Genomic DNA, 22,195 nt, shown 5'->3' with positions numbered 1-22,195 from the left:
TTTCGTCGAACTTTGAGTAGTCTATATCTGGTTGTGTTTACATGTGCAGCTGCAGACAATACCCAATGGATCTAATAGAACTAGCTTTTTTTTCTGTGGCCAAGGGCTGCATGAGTTATCAAGCAACACTTTTGTTCCAGTTTAGCCCATACAGAATGAGGCTGGGGGATTGTGATTACCTTCAGGCGGGCTAAGGAAGAGTCAAAAGAGCATGAATCACCAGCCCAAGGGAAGTGACAATCATCTGAAAGTAATATGCATGCTGTTTGGGATTCTCTACATATTTATACCCACTGACCTGCAGCTTATTAAGAGAAATACATTAGGTGAATCTGTTTCTTAGGAGGATAACACCCTGAAGATGCTGAAATTGGTATCAGCTATAATACATATATCAAAAGATATATGCAGTAGTCATAGTGTATACCAAAAGCATCAGGGACAAAACAAAGTCTGTTTAGACAGTTAAATCGGTGACTTAACAGAGAAAGTAAAAATCTATATATAGCATGCATGTAAGTATGTAGGGCATTGTATGTACAAACATATTGCTAGACCTCAAGTGCAGTCCAACCAATGAGACTATCAAGACTTAAAGACTTTCTTTCCCAATCCTCTGACCATGCGCTTCCTCCTTCCCTTTTGTTACAAACTTTGGTCCAATTTAAACCATTTGGCAAAGACCAAAACACAAGAGTTGTCTCACTGCACCAGTCCCCAGCCAAAATTCAGCCACAACTGATTTCTGGAACTAAATGAAAGTGCACAGTATGGCCAGACGCCTCCTATGTTCTGTCTAGAGCACTAACAGAACAGCTTGCACTTGATCCATTTTATACGTTTACTCATAGAGACTTACGCCCCAAAAAGGCTCTAAACACACTGTGCTAATGACTATCCACAGGCCTTGAGTACTCTTTCTCACAACCTATTTGTCCCCAAGGTAACAAACTTCTGGATTGATCAGCTTTAAGCCTCGTGATAATTAGTTTGTTCAAAAACAGGACAGCTCATTACAGCTTGGTTGGTATGGAAATGTTAAAAAAAAATGGTCTCATGGCATGCCAGTCACTTCTTCACTTGTCACTTCTTGATCATTAATGTTTTAATGAGTGCATCACCTCCTTGGCTGCCGCTGATGCAGCTACAACAATGTAAGTGCTGAATTAAAGTGCTGAATATGCATACAAATTAGCTTAACTGAACAAGCCTAAACACACCACCAATGTTAACACGGCATCAGATGTAATGAGATCCTGGCTTGTATAATAAGAAAAGCCTTTTGTAGTGTTTTATTTAAGCACAGAACCACTATATAGTGAAAGTTCCCCCATGAGCCATATAAGTGGTGGAAAGGGAGGGATAGGTATCTTAATGTGGGGTTAGAGTGCTTAAATGGTAGAGTGAAAATAACAATGAGTGGGGTAGAACCCACAACAGAAAAGTCAATATTTTTATCCCATGAGCCTGATCTGATCCACACGCCTCTAGACAGAACTTGTAAAAAAAAGGCTCTCTTTAAGTGATAAAATCTCATCTAATGGAAAGCTCTCCCCCCAGTAATGCATAGTATTACTTTCACCAGACTGACCTTGATCTGTCCACCATTCCAGGTGACATAGCAACACTAATGCTGATGGAACAATAAATATGGCACATCAGTTAAATAAGGAATGAAACATGATGGGGCATGCTGTTATATGAAAATAATCGATGATGGGGTAATGTGAGGCATTAAGACCTTAAAGTTGATGATTTTCCTACAACAGCACCTAGAAATATGACAATGAATACATTTTTTATTTAATAAATGAGTAACACATATTTTTTATTCATTTACAGTTATATTTAATGTTGTGAAACTTCCCTAAGTCAAATTAGTTCCTGTTATCACTTATGTTATAGCAGCTTCTCTTTATTTCCTGTCTCTTGAAGTTAATAAGACAAAAAATGCAGCTTCTTATGTTCCTAAAAAAAAAAACCTTGCAAAGTCCTCTATCCTGAAGACTCTCACTGACACTGGGTACTCCTTCCATAAAGGTTAAAAAAACAAAAAACTTCACCATATCAAGCATGTTTGGTATCTGCCATACCAATCTCTGCGAATGAGCTGCTACTACAGAAAAGATAAAGTATTAAAACAAGCTCATAATATAATAAACCAATGATATAAATGAACCTACTGACAATCGTATTTGAGAATTCTACAGCACTGGTATACAACTGGCTTAGGCAAGAATTCACACCCATGTCATGAGTCAAGGCTTCCTCTTTTTCAGAATATGCCGTGAGCAAGCAACAAGCAAAAATGGGATCTCTGGCATAGCTCTTTCAGAGCAGAACCACTCGCTGTACGTGCAGAAACTACCATGATGCTAATCAAGCTTTGCCACGCTGTAGATCAGCTCGTCTCTCCGGGTAAAGTAGGACTGTGCGAGAGATCACAGGCTCGCACTTGCTATCTGTCAGAGGACCATACACAGTCCAAGAAGTGGATTCGCGGTCAGATGCTACTCAAGTGATGTTTGCAGCAAGCTCAGAGGACAAAAATACATCCTCCCGCCTGTATTTGGCATTCACTTTGGCCCACCGTGAATGAACTTGCCTTTGATTCACGTTTGCGTATCCAATTTGGAACTAAGAGACTGCTCTCAAGTTCAAAAAAGAATAAACTGAATTATCAAGCCAAAAGCAGACATTGCACATATTTATTCTTATATGCAGCTATGTTGTAACATTACTTTGGTCATTTTCCAAGCTCGAGCAATGGAGTGTTGCACTAGAGATGCCTTGGCAGCTACAGCTCTTTAAAAATGCAAATTGGTGACTTAATCAGACATGGAAGGCATGGATTTTGCTAATTCTCACAAGAAGATACAAATTACTCTTTCACATATTAATGGCAGTTGTGCCTTTTTTGTTTCAAAGTGTATTATGGTCTTAATCAAACCCCAAGATAAACTTGAGTGCACACTTGCCTGGGATATTTGCTTATTCATTGTATATACTTCATGGTAAATTATATATTATATTGTGACTAGCTGAGCAAGAATAGGTAATATGCTTTATGAAATAAATTTCTACAGTCAGAGAGGAACAAGATGTCCAATTGCAATCGCAATTGCCCTGCATACACAGAATTGAAAAAAATAAATCTGTGAACTGAATTAAATTTTTGTCATATTATGTGTTGTGTATACTTTAATGGAAAGCATTCCATTCTTACTATATAGGTTAGGAAGAGTATATTAAGACACTGAGAACCTTCTGATTCATATTAGTCAGCTGTGGAAAAATGAATATTTTTATACTTGTTGAACCCTAAGCCTAAAGCCAATACTACTATTTTTCACATTCCTTAATGATCTATTAAATGGCATTAGCAATTATATGACTCACAGGAGACCAGTACACCCACCTTGACAAGCTCATAGTGCTGGATGCCATTAAGCCCCACGTCAGGGTCGAAGGCTGAGGGTACCGGATAGCGGTTATTGATGGCTGTATTCTCGGGAATGGAGATGTTAATGACGGTAGACTGGAACAGAGGGGCGTTGTCATTGATGTCTTCAATGAGGAAGCGAATCTTGACCAGGCGAAAGATCTCATCGGGCAGCACAGCCACCTCGATCTCATAGAAGCAGCGTTTCTCGTTGAAGACTCCAGAGCACAGCTTCTCGCGGTCGATGCGATTTGATGTTGTGAAGATCTCGCCCGTGCTGGCTTCTACCCTCACCAAAGGAATCTCTCCCGACTTATAGACGGGTTTGAACTCCAGGGCTGAGGACAGCTTAACACTGGGGTCCAGGTTTAGGTCCAAGTCTTTGCGCAGGTTCCCGATGCGCACGTTCTCCGGCTGTTCCTCCTTCACCGTGTAATCCTTCTCCTGGGCCCAGCACAGCGACACCAGGCAGGTGAGGAAAAGCACCAGCACATGGGATTCACTCAACAAGTCCATGCTCAGAGTGGGTGGGGATTTGTCTTGGGAAGTCTGTAATTTCTATGGTAATAAGGGAAGACGAGAGAAGGGGAAAAGATAATTGTTGTATTACGAAACCATGTAACACACAATTACACATTTGGCTATAATTAGCGTTCTTTTCACTACTCTTTTTTTTTGTAAATGACCTTTCACATCTTAACAAATGAGAAGAATGGCTGCATATCAACTCTTTGGACATATCAACATTTCATGGTGTTCAACACAATTAACCTTTGGTGCTCCACATCAAATGATGACTGTATGGACAAGGAACTGGTGTAGGTTCATTTAACTTTGACAACCACCCTAATTAATGTTGTTAACCACTTTGAGAATAAAAGCAAATGTATAGCCCAGTGCTGTCTTTTTTTTTTTTGTGGCTATTTTCAAATTAAACGCCTTTAACAAATAGGCATCTAAAATACACCAATTAGATATTTAGTTCTGCACAAGTTAAACCTGGAACACACAATACAATCGCAAAAGTGCAGCAACAATATAAAAACAATATTTAAAAAAGTATAAAAAAGCCCAGTGTTGTTTTTTAGTAAATATGATTACAAAAGTAAGTTATTTAAAAAAAGAAATAAAGGGGAAATCTTAGTGTTGATTCAACTATATGTTACTTTGAGTAACACTGGTGTAGCTCTACTGACGATATCCATGATACGTGCAAAAAAGTGTTTAGTCAAAAATCTGCTGATATTTGATGTTATCTTTGATAGAATTATCTTATTATACATAATCTCCCACTCCTGGTATAGCTTAGAAAATGAGCTACAATTACCCATAATGCATTTATTTGATCACTTGACTAGGAGCCAGGTCCACTCCACGAGCGATTTTTCCCTGGTCCCAACCCATCCTACAACAAATACAGTATGTATTTAAAGTTATAATTATTTAGGATCAATTAAAAAAAAAAAGATAGTATTGGATATACATTAGGAAAGTATTGAATACTGTATTGAAGTATTGAATATACAACTACATACAGCCCATACTCTCCCATGCTAGAGATGGAGAGAGGGAGAGAGAGAGTGATTGAGTGTGTGTGTGTGTGTGTGTGGGCAGGTGACCATCAGTATCACAGAGTCAAAAATACACTCATGTGTACATGTGTTGTTAGGCTGAGTTTCACAAAAACAGTGAGGAGAAACAATTGATAGCATGAAGTGGAGCCTCTAGTCTCTAGATGACCATTACAGTCTCAAACAGTATTTTCTCTGTGAGAATTTGACCATATCAAATCTAATTGATGACCCCTGCTCCAAGTAAGCATAATTATCCCCTGGAAGAATACAAAGACATGTTCCAGAAGTCCCATGGCTTAATTACTCAATTTGTATTTCTGTGCTTCCTGAAAATTAGCTACACCAATCCTATCGAGTGAGTATATAAATAAATGTTACATAAATAAATGTTGCCAGAGTGTCCAGGCCTTTCCTATGTGTGGGAAAAGTAATTGAAAACCGGTAGGGAAGATGCCTAACACTCCTGTCTGGGTATTGTTACTTTTACACAGTTTCATATGCCGTGCTATTTCTGTAAGAAAATGTGATTTGTGTAATTTCCCCAGATGCACTGAAAAGCCATTTTAGTCGAGTTTTCTTTCTTCTAATCAAAGCAATGGCAACAATATGAAAGTTTAAAAAGTGCAATCTATGCATCTTTAATTCGCCTGACTCCAAAAAGCTTTGCCCCAAGAGTTGACGGATTCTTGCGCGGCCTTTTTTGAAAGAAGACCGCATTAAATATAACTTCCGAATATTAATGGATCTAATATGTGATGGTAGAACAAACGCAGCAAGAATAAAACGCTCTTTTCTGAAAGTTTCATTAAAGGATATTCAATGAATATTTAAAATGGAGGGACACAAATAAAATCTTTGTGATTCATAACACTAATGTGATTAGCTATTTGCAGATCTAAAGAGCTCTAATGAACACTGGGATGGACAAATCATAAATTCATTAGTAAGCCCTTTCAGCACGTTGAAGGTCCGGTGTGCTTCCCAGTCCTATGTATTCATAGCTAACCTAACGTCATAATGTAGGGTGAGCTAGTTAGCTATTTAGGTACATTAATACCAACTAAGAGAAATGAACGCGTGCATGAACGATTAGTCAGAAATCCATTAGTGCACATTTCGGCTACGGGATGTGGTTTTGTCTCTTTCTTTCACATCTTGATTTTATCTGAGATATTTTGTTACTTATAGCAGTAGAGTTGACAGCTTTGGACTTTCATTTTCTGGATTTCATCTTTTTTCCAACATCCCTGATTCGGAAAAGATCATCTGTCATCCATTTGTGTCATCCATAATTATTCCACCTAGTAAAAACCTTACTACCAACACCAGGTCACACCTCAGCTGATATGTGTAATGCAGCACGTCGTGGGATTTCGACTGGCGAATAGGATGCATGAATTATATTTAAACATAGCTACATACCATATAAAGTACCATATTTGTTTTGCAAAAAAATCAATAAGGGATTTTTTTCCGGGTTGTTAAACCTACATGTCTGCTGGGCTTCTATGAATTAAAAACTAATAGACTGAACAAGCAACGTGCTTGTCCTGGGCACCCAGATTACTGTTATGTCCATCTCTGAATCACATATTCCTGGCCTTGGTAGCAGACAGTCCAGCCATGAAGATTGACTTCCCTCCATCAAATATGCATGATAAGTTGATGAAATGAGCATGACATTTCTCACTGGAATTCCATCAGCTTGCTGCAAAAAGGAAGACTTCTTTACATATATAGGGTCACAGAGTCTGTTTTGATGTGTGAGAACTGCAAACAGCGGTGAGTTCAGGTCTGTGCTGTCAGGGCATGTTGTGTTACTCTGAGCATGCACTGTATAGCAGACCTCTGGAGAGACTCATTAAAGGTTCGCTGGACAGAAGAGCTCTCTACACAGTATTTACATGGCAGTGATCAATGAGCAGCTTATTCTTTACACTGATTCACAAATTGGTAGCTCAGTGCAGTCCTCTGCAAAAAAAAAAAAAAAAACCAGAGCTCATAATTTGCTTGGCTTTGAAGTTCGGACCTTTTTGGCCAGCAAGAGAGAGCAATTATTATACACCTACTGTACTATGATAAGCCTGAAACAGTCAGTCCGAGGCTGTGCCCAACAAATGTATAATGAAGAGAACTTGCTGGTGAAGGAACGCATTACAGTGTGGTGAATAAAAGATGAAAAGATGATCTAGATTCTTGAACATTGCTCTGCCTTACACTAAGGGTGGCACTGAAAAGCCTTTAAAATGTACTGAACATAACTGAAACCACTTTTACACTTTCTGTTGTGGGCTATAGGATTCGATACAATTCAAGATCGCTTGTTTCCTCAACAGTATTTCCAACAACATCCAGAAATAATAACATATACAGTCCTGCTGACAATATAAACCCAAAATAGAACACAACATTGCAGACAGAATATGCACCATAACACAGCATACGCTCAAAAGCAAGCACTGTTTAGCATTTTGTAAGAAGCTTTTCAGTCCGGGGACATGGAGCTGGGATTAGTCAATTCCACAAGGGAGCAAACATGCCATTCCTCCCCATATTTAGGACAGTTTATCTTGTTCCAAAGCATGTATAGCCATTTTACTCTCAGATTTCCTCTTGGGAATAACTCTCAAAACTCCACCCCAGATAGATTTGCAGAGCTTTGAAGGTTCAACTTTCTCAATCTTTGAGAAACTTCCAGCTTGCCAGCGCATTGGGAGCTCGTGTCAAGAGAAATCACATGTGTCACTGAGGATGCTTTTTCTGCTTGCAATGGGTTCCGATGATCTATTTTGAGCGCTGGACCATGGAATCCACAGGGTAGGCAAAAGCCACCCATCCCTCTGGAGCCTGAGCCGAGGAACACACCAACTCCGGATCGCTTTACATGACAATGTGATGGACTGAGCTGCCTGTTTTTATTATGAGCCAAGCTGTCAAGGAAGAAAATATCTCCGCAGCCCCAGAGCATTTCAGCTTACATTGCAATGGGATGGCTGTTTTGAATAATTGTCTGTATGGTGTCTCCTGCCTCGGCAGCTGGGGTGGTGAATTCTGCATGATATTCAGAGATTATAACCTCTGAGCGAAGTCAGAATTGTAATTAAACCAAGGAGGCGTTGCACAGAATTATTAAAGGTGCTTATGGAAGTTAATCTGGGACAAGTGCCTAAAGCGTGTCACTCACTTCAACTTGTTCATTTTATCAGTCGAGCTTCGTGCTCCCAATCGGTTTGAATGTACCTCATTTCTCTGACATTTCAGCGTCTTATTTGAATTCACCCTCAACCTCCTGCCATCAGCAACACGAGGCCATTCTCTGTCCTGCCAGCTGCCTCCCCTACCTGTTCTCCCTCCTCTCTACTCGGGATGTCAAGCTTCACATCCATGCGTGACTCTTTTTATTCATTATTCTGCTTTAACACTCCATGAATATAGTAGAGCCAGCTATGAATTTCTAGTACATTCAAGTGGATGGCTATATTGTGCAAGGAAAGTTGCACTTTTACAAGCACGGCTGACATATTTCACTACATTTCAAATCAAAGCTATAAAGACGTATGCAAAATAGCATTGAAAACCTCTAATAGAGAGATAGAGTGAAGTTTAAAGGTCAAGTCTGTTTCAGTATTGTCAAGAGCAGCCACGAAGTTGGTCTGCCACACTGATCAGAAGGCTTGTGCTTGATCAATACTGAGGTATTAACATACTAAATAGGGTGTCAATCGAAAAGGATAAACAGATGTGGTTAATTCAACACACTCAACTTATGGCTGTCAGCAATGATTATGCAGCCGAAGAGCCATGTCAGCCGTTTGGGCAAAAGTTTTCATGCAGTGGACTAACAAAATAACTTGCCAACAGAAAAGCAAGCGGACGTTTGTTTGCCCATTATGGCAAGGCATTAATCACAGTAAGGATTTTTTACTGTGTTAATTTCACCTGTAAATAATCTTAATAAAACTTTGAATTTAATGTCTGAGTCCAGCATTCATCAATTCACTGTAGGCAGCTTCAATAGGAGAACGTGTCAGCGGGCTGACATGTCATTTTATCGGATTAAATTTATTTGGACAGAGACTGCAAAAAGGCTAAAATTACCCCAAGAGCGAAAGCGTACGGGACGGCTAAAGGCTGTTTCGCTTTCAGTCCAATATTCCTTAGAATCGTAACCATCACCCTCTCTTTAGTTCATTATCACAAAAAAAGGGTTATTTCTAAAACAGGACTTATTTCACCTTTAATAAAAGCTGACATAAAATGACACAAGCAGACTTTTTTTTATGTCTGTATGGCCAGGAAGAAAATGCACAAAAGAAATCATAAAGGTCAGGGTGTTATAGTCTAAAATTTTCTTTTTCATTTTACCATGAAGACCTAGGTAGGCTGAAATGAGCTGTTCCAGGCCTGTGAAATCCCCTAAATATAATATATTTTCCCACACTTATATAACATGCCTAGTTGATTTATCACATTTCACATCGATCCTAATTAATTGTAAATGTAATCCATTTTTTGCTAGAAAAAAATGAAAAACATCACATCTGTATTGTCCCTTGTTATCTGTTTATCTACTTACGACCACAATGGGACAAAAATTGATCAGTCAGTAGAGGGCACTCAAGTGGTAGAGATGAGATCAGGATTAGCATAGTTATATTTTAGAACTTTGAAGATGAAAGCGAGCAGATGAATCATAAAACATGCTAAGCATTGCAAAGTATCGTACCACCACCGGAAACTGGAACAGCACTATGGCTATCGGCTCCAGTCTTAAAATGATGTTTAAAAAAAAAACATCATATCTGATAATTAACCCTGCAAGCGACACTATACGCAACACTTAAAAAGGTTTTGATATACCCCTGTACTGATGTGTAACATGTCTTTAGCTAGGTGAAATTTCAAAATGAATTAAAATGTCAAAAAAAAGAGTAGTTTGCGCTTCTTTAACAACAATTTTTGCACTGTGGAAGATAAAATATCATATATCATGTGATATAATTGGCTGCTTCCTTTATACAGTCACATCAGGGAATTGATGCTGTCAGAAAAAAAGATATTGTACAGATACATATTTGTTCCCTGACTTAGAAACAGCATAGCCTCACAAGCACAGAGGTTTTCCAGTTGTGTTCCCTGAAGGTACAAATATGTATCTTAAATGACTTTTAAAGGTGCATTACATTCACTTTCTCTGGTACAAAAGACATACCCTTGAGGCTACATCTCCAGCTCCTGTAGCCAGAAGGATAGTAGGATGATGGTAACAACAACAGGTTTCCTGTGCTAAAACTTGGGTTATACTTCCCAGATTTGGAAAAGAAGCTCATACTGATCATTTTTTTTACATTCAGCTCAAATCAGCTAATTCTTGGAAAGAAATGACATACAGACACACAAGTGAGAAAGCGTCTGTCCGTGAGATTTGTGTTTACATGAACATCCCTATATCCCCATAAATCTGGGTCTAAAGACAAAATGTCTAAAAGTAAAACTTGACACAACACACCAACTAACAGGGACTGCAATGGATTCAGAGTTCTACTAAACCAACAGAACTTGAATGACTGGAGATATGCATTCTGTATGTAAACAGTATTGTATCCCAGTGTGCTCTGGAGTCTTGCAGCACTGGTCCAGTAGTCTAGAATAAAATGAGAAAGATATTAAATTGTCCATGCACTTATGATTTTTTTTAAATATATTTCGAGATCATGTTTAAGCTGGAAGACTGTAAGGGATGTTGTTCATGGTGAATAGAGCCGGATCCTCTCAGGAAAATCCCCTCAGCTGTCCGGTTACAGAGTGACGCATCTTCGGCACCTGAGTAGTCTATGTTTAACCACAGACTTTCTCCCGGATCGCAGTTCTACAGCTTCATTCTAGACTTTTCCTACCAAAATTCTACAGCGTCATTGTACACGTTTCCTACCAAAATTCTACAGCTTCCATTGTACACGTTTCCTACCAAAATTCTACAGCGTCATTGTACACTTTTCCCACCGCAATTCCACAGCTTCATTCTACACTTTTCCTACCTCAACTCTACAGCTTAATTATTGGTTTTAGGGATAAACACAGAGCCAGCCTAAACCACACTACATCAAGTAGCAATAAAAATTCTGATTGTTTTTTTTTCCTCCTTAATTCCTCTACAAGCCCCAGGTTAGTGCTAGACTCTTGGCATATACTGTAGCAACTTTTTTCTTTCTTTCTTATTTATTTCTTTCTCCAAAGTAGGCTGTGTAATATGCAACTGATGACATGCAGCTGTTTTTTTTTTTTTTTTTTTTTTTAAGTTGCTAAACTGAAACCCATCTCCATGCATATATCTTACATGCACAGGGTTCGAACGCTTGCTTGGCCGTTCACGCGCACAAGGCCACTTTAACTTTCTTTTATTTTGCATTTCGATTATTCTGCTGCCAACAACATCATAACATCATCACATCATCATAACACACAGTAACGATGTCGGTGGCTCTCGCGCGAGGTGTCTTTCTTGGAATAGGGTTCATGTGTTATACAGATGGTAAGCACTGGATATGCGGGTGTTCTCTGTTCCATTCTAGTCGATTATAGTTCAGCAGAAAGAAAGAAAGAAAAAACAACAACGATGGTATGCATGACAGAATAGCCTGATGCCGGCTCTTATTTTTAATCCTGGGCATCCCAGATTAGGATTTGATCAAAGCAAGGAATCAAAGATAAGGTTAGAGAGATCGTCTTCATGCGCATGCATTGCACATAGATATGTTAACCAAAGTAGATAGAGAAGATACAAAAAAAAAAAAAAAAAAAAAAAAGTACAGTGTATGTGTCCCAGCTATAGGTCGCTCTGATAGGAGCTGGGGTTTGCTGTTAGTTAGGATGAAGCGCGCGCCAAAAAAACCTGATTATTCAAGCTATAATTCATGGCGAATAAATATATCAAAGATGTTGCTTACCTTTGCTTGTTTTGACAAATATGTGAAAAACAACAACTCTTCTTAATTCTCGTCACGCAGCAGCATCACTGCTTTAGGAGATGAAGTGCCCTGAAGCCGAGACTCAAGTGCAGGGAAAGAGAAAAGGAGGAAAAACAATCTCTTCGCAGGAGAAAAGCAGGCAGCTTGAGTCGGTATCCGGGTAAAAGCGGCGCGTGCGATGCGAGTCCTTTAAAAACAACAAGAAGAAGGAGGAAGAAGAAAAGTCTACGGTCCACAGGAACGGCGGTGGAGCCTTCGCGCTTTACTTTTCCCCTGTAATTCCTCCTCCTCCTCCTCCTCCTCAGATGGATGGATGGATGGATGGATGGACTCGACTGCTTTCAGTTGCACTCTCACTCACACTGATGCTCCGAGTCGCTTACTCAACATGCAGCACTTCTGAATGAAGAGGAGAAGAGAGGAAAAAAAAAAACTGGGGAAGCAAGAAAAAGGAGGGAGAAAACAAGTCATCATTGGAAACAGAAACAGGGGAGTCTCTCCGGGGATTGTTTTTAGTGAATTTTGGTGTGTCTGATGCACAAGTGCGCACTAGTGCAGCGCGCTGAGAACACCGCCAAGCGCGAGCCTGTCACGCGCACTGTTTGGAGTCATAGTTAAACGCACAGTGGATGGGAACATGGACTGCTGTCAGCGCGCGCTCTTCCCAACGGAGGAGGATGAAAGTGCGCCTTGGTGCAGCATCACTCACTCACTCGCTCGCTCACTCACTCACACACTCACTCACACACACAATCTGACACTCACCGCGATGTTGCGCGACTCAGTCGGCTTTTTTTGTGGACACGCCCCTAGCGCCGCCGACTCCTTCAGGTTCCAAATGACGTCAGCGCACCAGGGCGGGGTCACGCCTCAAAGTCTCCGCCTCCATCATGTAAAAGCCGCACTGCTGATGGAGACTGTGGCTCACTTCGTGGAAGAGGGGGCAGTGTTGGTTTGGCAAATAAATGGTCACTTGGTTCTGCCAGCAGAATGTGTCGAAATTATTTCTAAATTCCAAACTCTTTTAAGTTATCATTTCTTATTAGCAACCTTTAAAACCACTTGGATGAGCATGCAAGAGTATGGATATTAATTCAGAATTCATCTTCTGGTTTTTTTCCTCTCTCTCTCTCTCTTTTTTTCTTTGGAGAGTCGCACACCTGATGATTGAAGCCACTGACATTTGAAAATTCATTCATTTTCAGTCGCCGCTTTATTAGTCAGGCTCATGGTGAATCCAGAACCTATCCAAGGAACACTGAGAGCAAATCAGGAATACACCCGGAATGTAATGCCAGTCCATAGCATATTTTTGGGAGGTGGAAGGAAGCCACAGGAAAGCCTCATGGACATGGGGAAAACATAGAAAACTCCACATAGACCGTAACCCATGATCAGGATCGAACAGCGGAGCTGTGAAGGTGGCGACATGCCACCAGTTTGTAAACGGAGGTTATATAATGTGCAGAAGGTCCACCTGCACCCTGCACCATAGCTCTCATGGTCTCACATTCAATAAAGGTCATTCGCTCAGCATGTAAACATTAATCACACCATACATGCTCGTTAATTAATGAATTAATTAATCTTGAGTAACTGCTTTATTCTGGTAAGGGCCATAATGAATCAAGAATTATCAAGGGAACACTGGGAGCAAGGGAATAAGGGAACACGGGAACACCCTGAACGACACCAGTTCATGGCATATTTTTGAGAGATGGGAGGAAACCAGAGAACCCAGAGAAAACACAGGGAAACATAAATCTTAATTCATACAAAACTCCACACAGACATTAACCCGAGCTCACGATCGAAGGCTGGACCATAACACACTGGATCACACTATAAATCTTAATTCATTCCTTCATTCGTTGATTCTTTCGTTTATCTTGAGGAACTGTTTTATCCTGGTCATCCGGATCCTAACAATGTGTGCAAAGAAGGAATACACCCAGGATGGGACACTAGTCCACAGACATATTCACAGACTCAGTCACACCTAGGGAAAAAAATATTGTGAAGACAATCGACCAACCAGAATGTTTTTGGACAGTGGGAGGAAACCAGAGAACCCCCACAGAGACATAGAGAGAAAATATAAAACTCTGTACAGACAGTAACACGAGATCGAGATCGAACACAGGATCCTGGGGCTGCAAGGCAGCAATCCTACCCATTTGTAAATTGAGGTTATGTAACCTCTGAGGGCTGGTGTGTGCCCACAATATGTGATTCATCTAAAATGGAAGTATAGACCTGGCTAATAATGTGTCTACTACATAGTGTACACTTTATATGTTTTAGCTAACCATTTTTTAATGCACAAAGTCAGCATGCACCCTGCACCATAGCTCTTCTGGTTTCACATTCAATAAAGGTCATTCCCTCGCCATGTAGACATTGATCACACCATAAATTTTGACATCACTAATATGGTACAAATCACAAGCAATTACAAGTCGCCTCAAGCGTCTTTTGTAAGCAATGGCTATAACCTCAGTAACACTAGCTGCCTGTTATTCACCTGTTATACTGCAGGTTCGTATAGTGTGCCCTGTTCAATATGTGCGATATTATAGCTCTTAAATGATAAATTAAAAGCTCAATAAAGGTTATGTATGCCTACAGAGATGTGTACAGTATCAGTGGAAGATGTTGGGCAAACCGGTTAGATATAACACACAGTTATAGTGACTCAGCATCAGGAGAATGACCTGCAACCAGTTTATCACTGTAATCCCTGAGAATTTACCATCACTGCCAACTGTCACTGTTTTGAATTTAAGATGAGAATTAATTGAATACTGACCTCATAATCTATTTAATGTGGAGAAATGATCAACCATTTATAGCAATAGGCCCAGTGGGGGGCTGATGATAATGTTCACTGACAAAATGTTTCCTACAAAATTACACTGTGAAGGCAATGCCTAAATTTCTTATGTGGGAAAACCGACATTTTTGCGGATTTTAAAGTAGTGAGCTCTGTTTCATTTTAAGGTCATGTGGTTCTCCCATTCCCACAGCTTAAAGGGTTTGATCACTTCGTATTTTTTAAGATTCATGCTTTATGACACTGAAGGACTTCTCTGAGGCATGTTAAAGAAATGCAAATCTGAAAGGCTTAAAGCAATGTAAAAGGCACAAAACAGCTCATGAATAATGCAGAGGGTTATTTTGCTACTCAAAATGAACTTTCATAGTAACTGGTTATGCATTTGTGATAGGGTTACAGAATCCACACGCACACACGCACGCACACACACACACACACACAAGACAGCTTAAATGGCATGGCTGCTTCTTTCATTTTGGACATTGTTTTGGGTCGTGCTGAAATGGACAGGAAGAGTGTATGCTAACTGCTATAAAATGGCCTTCAGCAAACATGGACCGTTTCTATACATTTATGTGATTGATATTTTTCTATCAGTGCTGTTGTCCTTGGTGCTTCGACTACACAGATTGTCTTTCAATAGGCACTTTGACAGCTATCCTCTGCTATCTTAGCCAAGGTACTGGTGTTTTGTGACACTCAATACCTCAGTTGAATGTCTAGAATTCTCAGCATTGTATGAAGGACAGTGTTGGTATAAATTGACATCTAACAAGGAAGACAATGTCCCTAGTGTTCATTTGCTAAAATCCCTCCAGTCCTTTCCAGGAAACAAGACTTCATTTACTAGTTCTTTGTTACCTAATGAACTAAAAGAATGACATGGTTTCCCTGTTATTTCTCCACTGTATCATATAAAGCAAGTACAGTGTGCTCTGTGTGTGTGTGTGTGTGTGTGTGTGTTTTAAGCATACAAAGTAAAATTGTGTTCAATGTGTTTTCCCTCCTTATTCGTTTCTTTTGTTTCTTTCTCTCCATGTCCTACTTGATTGATCCGTGTCAATAAACTCATTTAGACAAACCCTGCTGTGCTATTCTTTAGATTAGATTCAGCAGTGAATGGAGGTTCCTCTTGGCATAGGAAGCAGTAGACTGTGACTTCTCATTGGCAATCAGATCGAAACAACATGTGTAGTCAAGGTGAATACATGGTGAGCTAATTGCACCTCTTGCACTAAAACCAAAACCAATGCTTGTAGCGCTTAAATAATTTCTTTAACATAATTAAAAGCAGTTTACAGTAGATCAGCACTTCTGAAATCTCTGTATCAACATTGTATGAGACCCATGAGGTAAGCTTGGTGCAAATCTTTCTTTTCCTCTCCCTACAGATATGATCAAATGGGCTTTTCTGTATGCCTTAATCTGCATGCTGTTGGCACCACTCCCTGATCCATGAGTCATTATGAACAGCAAGAAGAAAAAAAAATCATTGAAGAAAAGAACACACTAATATACCTTATCAGTCTGGCACAGCTGGGCAGGGATCGCCGCTGAGGGCTGCAGAGGTAAATTGCAAGGTGTGCCTCAGTGTATTAACATTCAGGTTCTTTCAGAGAGGATTGATCTCTGCCTGCTATAATACATGCCTGTGTATTATCCCATCTGTCTCCAAAAAAAGACTAGCTTCTTTCTCTCTTTACAGTGCTCAATAGCCACTCAAAACCTGTCCTGCTACACCAAGGATCTGCAGCATTTTTTACTTTTCTCTTGACTTCCAAAGTAGAAACTTTAGGACAGGTCAATTAACGATTGATATTTGAAATGATTTGATATTTGTGTTGAAAAACCTTCCCATGTTCAATTTATTTTTTGGCAAAATACAAGATTTCCTAAAGTGAAATGTTTCTGTTTTGCATGTATCTCAACCAAAAAATAAAGTTCTAGCATTATAAAGTCCCTCCAAAGTGAAAATGTAGAAAATTTAATTCTGGAATACCATTCCAATTCCACTGATATGCCCCGCCCATCTCTCCATTTTATAATCTAAACTATTTATGGAGAAATATTACTGTCAAATTTTAAAGAATTTGAAATTGGGAAACTTTGAAAATTGTCACTTTGATTATCAGTATCATCCAAATCAGTCTCTGTCTCATCACTTGAGGGAAAAGTCACTCATGGCATTTGACAGCTGGTATCTGACCAACAACTTGATCAAAGCCTGACATTCACTTTGTGAGAAAGTCACACTTAGCTAGCAAGGCAGACTGACTGCTGCATTTGTTAAACTGACTCCTTACTCAACATGATCTTTGCAGGCAGACAGCCAAGGCAAGGCTAAAAAGTAGCCTAAATGAAAACATCTCCACGTCACGTTCATAAAATATTTGTTTTCTTAAAGCAGACGTGTGACAAGTATGTTATTGGCGGAAAAAACTTTTTCAGAATTTTAGGCCGTTTTCCAGAATTTAGCTGCAACCACACCTAATGCGGCTTCCAGGTCTGACACATATTCATGTTTGTTTAACTACTTTTCATCAATTTAAGTTCCAAATAAAAGCAAATCTGCTTTAGTCAAGGTGGGTGAATTCACCAGTGTAACACATTTATTTTTTCTTCATGATAAAATAAACCTCAGTCGACCTGCGTCTCCTTTTATCTCTTGCCAGGATAAATCTCTATGGAAACAATATAGAGTGGAACTTAGGGAGGATTGAAAAGTTGCCGTCTATGTGCTGCCTTTGTGCTATCACTTATTGAACAAGATGAACAAAGATGTGGAGGAGTCTGAGGGGGCGAAGGAGTTATAAATCTTGACCTTTGCTTTCAAAACATGCAACATTCATGACCTTGGTTCATGGTGCAGCAGCAGACTGGCATTCAAAAGCAACTGCCCTTCAGGCACGATGATCGTCTGTTGAGAGGAAGCTGCAGAATGTAAACAAAAAGTCAGATTCAATATGTTCGGGGCCATGCATTTATGGAAGGTATGCTTGGATTTTAATAAAAAAATGCAGCAATTTAAGTCACCTTCACTGGTTAAGGCTTTATCTCAATGTGCTGTACATGTAGGTGTATGTGCGTGTGTAATATAGTCTACACTTAAGCGTCGGAGAGAAATAATGACAGAGAGATGGAGAGAACTCCATGTACTCCCATCTGTATTTTCAAATGTCAATGAGTGCTGCCATCAGGTGAGTAGTGTGGGAGTGTGATGGGTAATAGCAGATCGTTGAGGGGGTGGGGGGATCAGCGTTTGATGCATTGTCAGACTGTGTTGGCGCTCTGTCCACAATGTGGTGTCTCACTCAGATGAGATGAGAAAGGATTGTATGAACGTGGGCCCGCAATGAATTACCAGAGATAGGTCACCTCGGTAATGGCCCAGGTGAGGGATAGTTGTTTGTTTGTCAGGTGGTCAGGGTTTACATCCAGAGGATCTATGTTATGTCTATGAGGTCACAGGGTCAGTCCGATAGAGACGATCCATTTGACCTGAGCTAAAATACTAGCTGAAAATACTGCATGTCCTCAACAAATTAAATGGGATTATTGTATTTTGTATTAGTTTCTCTGGATTTGGCAGCTTATTCATTGGAGAAAGAAAAATAAATTTGTTGTACTAATGAGTTTTGCATTGATTAATTGATGAGTATTTATGTGAGACCCACAGCGTTAGGCTCAGAACACATGGACCCTGATTTCTCCCCTTACACACAACTTTACATGTAAATAATCACATGATTCAATTTTTCATGTGTAATTTTTCATACTTTCCACATGTGATTTTTTCAAATATGTTTCTTTTTTTCAAACAGATGTGATTTTTGTTTCATTTATCTTCAGTAACCACTTTATCCTGCTCAGGGTCATGGTGGATCAGGAGTCTATCCTGGGAACACTCACAGCAGAAGTGCATGGCAGGAACACACCATAAATGGGTGCTTATACACTCATTCACACCTAGGAACAATTGAATGTAACCAATCCAACTACTGGCATGTTTATTTTTTTGGAGAGTGTGAAATATATGTGATCTTGCTGTAATTATGTTACAATGAATCACTTTTCATGCAGTGTAAGATTTGAGAGTTGAAGATGCAAGATTATTATAAAACCATCAAACATTGCTTCCATTTTGCACTTTTTCAAAAAAGGTTTGAGGGTTCCTTAGTTTCTTCCTCTGGGGAAGCAATTAAAGGCTATTTGTAGAAAAAAAAGGCAACCTTGCATGTTCAATTTGCACAAAAATGCATTTCCGAAGCTGTATCAAGCACGTTTCATGGAAGAGATACGCTTCCATTTTAACCAGTGTCAAATTCACATCAGCTTTCCTCAGCAATTGTGGAACGAATGATGCTTGGATGCTTTGTAAGTCTTCTACACTTTAGTTGCCATCACCTACATGATGTTACACTGGGAAGTAAAATATAAACCAAAGAGCACAATTCTGGATGCTGAGTACATTGGCCTTTTAAATGACTGCTACACAGCTGGTATAAAACCTTGACCTTTATATTCACATATGCCATACAGTATATAACAATTGTACTTTAATGTAAATAAGTTTCTGATACATTAATCCATCCATTTTCTGTACCGGTCATCCTACACATGGTCACGCAGAGGCAGGGGACACCCTGGACGGCGTGCCAAACCCATCACAGGGCACAAATGCTCTTACACACTACAGACAATTTGGAAATGCCAATCAGACTACAACACATCTCTTTGGAGTGGAGGAGGAAACCCTCGAAGCACGGGGAGAACATGCAAACTCCACACACCCAGGGCGCAGACAGGAATAAAACCCCCAACCCCAGAGGTGCGAGGCAAACGTGCTAACCACTAAGCCACTGTGCATAATATGTGTTGCAAGCATTTCAATTTTATCATAGAGGAACATTAAAAACGAGTAAACTAATAATTTTAGAAAGCTTGTGGATCAGTTTCTGTAGGCAAGTATTATATAAAATATCTTTTAAAAAGACCAGACGTGCATATCAAAAAAATGTCCCTAATGTTTAATGTTTTATTAGCTGATTTATACAGCCAGGCAGTGCAAAATGTACAGCTTATTACCGTTATCTGCACATCTTGCTATGAATAAGAAACAATGATTGTCCTTTGAATTGCATTTGAATGAGAAATAATATTAATCTGTCACAGTCATGCTGCTTGCCCGTGTACATCACTGCATGTAACATCTGTGTTCTGAGACAGAACAGTGCAGGAACAATTTGTTGTGTGTATGCATAACTAATTCATAACATTGTTCTCCTGTAGATCTGAAAACACACTAAAAACACACTTCTTACAAAACACTAAAACACTAAAACACCCTTCTTACAAATACTATGTAATGTCTACTTTGTATATATATTTCAAACAATACTGACCAACATCTAAAAGATGTTTTAGTTGCATGGCAGGACAATTAATTTCAACTCAATTTTATTTGTTTGGTGCTTTTAACATTAAACAGTCACAAGCAACTTTACAGACATCCAGATGTAGATTTAGATCCTTAATGAGCAAGCCAGAAGAGACAGTGGCTGTATTTACATGCAACAATTTTCAATCCAAATGCATTAATTCTGATTGCAGATTCCAAACCAATTGCTTATATGTATCCTCTATATGCACACTATATGTAATCCGATCCAAAGTTATGAGCATGTGGGAAGTGGGATTTAGTGTCAACATTACCATAACAACAAGAAGCACATGATGCCAGACAGAGAGTGACAACAAAATCTCATCCAAGTGTAATTACTGAGCGAGATGAAGAGTTTATGACCACGTTAATATTGTGCAGCATTTCATATTGTGAAAAATAGCCCTGGGATGAGCCACTCTTCCCCTTTATGCTGGCTGCATGCATGGTTGTGCACTTCTGATGATGCTCCCATGCAGAAAACTGATGCAAAAATGTGTACAAACAGTTAGTTAATGGACCTTTTTCAATGTGTGAGACAGTGTATGAATGCACCAAATACAGCTTTCAATCACTGCAGCATCTCTAAATGTACAGATAATTCATACATACATCTGTATTTGAGCTTTCACTCATTTCCCACTGATAGGGGGAGAATATTATATAATGGTCCCAAAGAAGTATGTGCATGGAAATTCCATTGTTTGTTGGATCCCAAAACAGGGGTCATGACTGATGGTAGGCCAGCCTTGCCAAAAACCACCTTTCATTCCTTGACAAATTGACACATGGGTATGACCATTCGTCAAAAGGAGGGATGATTGATTGTGTAACTAAATATCGTTTCACAGTAGGTTTTTCTTCATATGCTGATCAATATTGTAAAATGTGTTTTATTTGCATGCAAAAAAAACATAGGGAATGGGACTCATACTGTACCACCAGTTTCTTTTGATCATCAGATGATGGACTTATATTGAGTTAAACCCACATGAAAGCTATAAATACTGTCTAGGATTGGAGAAATGTGTTTTTTAAAATGGCCAGAATAATTTTCCTCTGTTAAAGAAATAGCTTTCTGCTATTTGCTGGGATGAGGGTGAGCATTTCAAGATCTTGAGTGGCAGCTTGTACACCTGTAGCCAGCATTTCAATGAATCTCACTACTCCAAAACTACTTGCATAACTATTTACCTTAGCTGTGTCCTTAGCAAGCCATGTTAATTGCTCAACTTCTGACAATCAGCCATTGAAGTTTGTTAGCATAGCAGTGCTACCAAGAGTTGTCTTCCAAGGCTAGCCGGCTAATGCTAACCAGGCAGGGGCAGAGCACCCAAAGTTTGTGTGGCTAATGGGGTTATTTCTGTTCAAATGGCAGAAAGGTTTGACCAATAGAAACAGGTCTTGCTCACATTAAAAAAATTTGAGGGAGCATGAGGATGAGCACAAGACAATATTTATGATTACAGCGGCAGTTCTAGAGTATTCAGGTGACATTAGCCACTTCAGCAAGGACAAGGATGGACATATATTGTTTTTGGGAAGCACAATGTATGGGGTATCTATGTGGGACCATACACAGCAACATGATGTGAGTCATAAGAGCAGAAACCCTTTGCAACTTAAAGATAGATAATAAAACTTGCATATGTAATGTGATGCCCAATATTTGGTAAACAACGCAAATTTTAAATAACGATTAAGTGCCATGTTTTAAGGTGCTCTTTTAAAGAGGACAGGCTTAAGGTTATAGTTGGGATGTGGCAGTGTCTGCCATGATGCTCTGTCTCATCTAGATGGAGTTGACATCACCTGTCTTTGCATAGGAAGGTCACAGAATTGATTTCAAATAAATTTTTATGTGCTGAAGATACCGATCTTAATGACTAGCCCTTGTAAGGTCAGGGATTAAACTGGCCCGGGTGCTAACAAAGG

At 39.5% G+C, this 22,195-nt stretch overlaps 1 protein-coding gene across 2 annotated transcripts in view; it reads right to left on the bottom strand.

Moving 5' to 3' along the window:
• Positions 1–12,102, bottom strand: part of pcdh11 (protocadherin 11) — a 185,363-nt gene extending 173,261 nt beyond the window's left edge. For both annotated transcript variants that reach the window (XM_026918539.3, XM_026918540.3), the window contains exons 1-2: positions 11,964–12,102; positions 3,419–4,000 (exon numbers count right to left, since the gene is read on the bottom strand). In XM_026918539.3, coding sequence (XP_026774340.3) covers positions 3,419–3,958 — 540 coding nt within the window. In that variant the 5' untranslated portion in view covers positions 3,959–4,000; positions 11,964–12,102. The remainder of the gene's footprint in view (positions 1–3,418; positions 4,001–11,963) is intronic.
• Between the last annotated feature and the right edge of the window lie 10,093 nt (positions 12,103–22,195).

The sequence above is a fragment of the Pangasianodon hypophthalmus genome, chromosome 7, assembly GCF_027358585.1.
Source record: "Pangasianodon hypophthalmus isolate fPanHyp1 chromosome 7, fPanHyp1.pri, whole genome shotgun sequence".
In the NCBI taxonomy this organism is placed as follows: Eukaryota; Metazoa; Chordata; class Actinopteri; order Siluriformes; family Pangasiidae; genus Pangasianodon; species Pangasianodon hypophthalmus.
The sequence above is the reverse complement of the archived record's forward strand: the minus strand, read 5'-3'. Positions and strand labels throughout refer to the sequence as shown.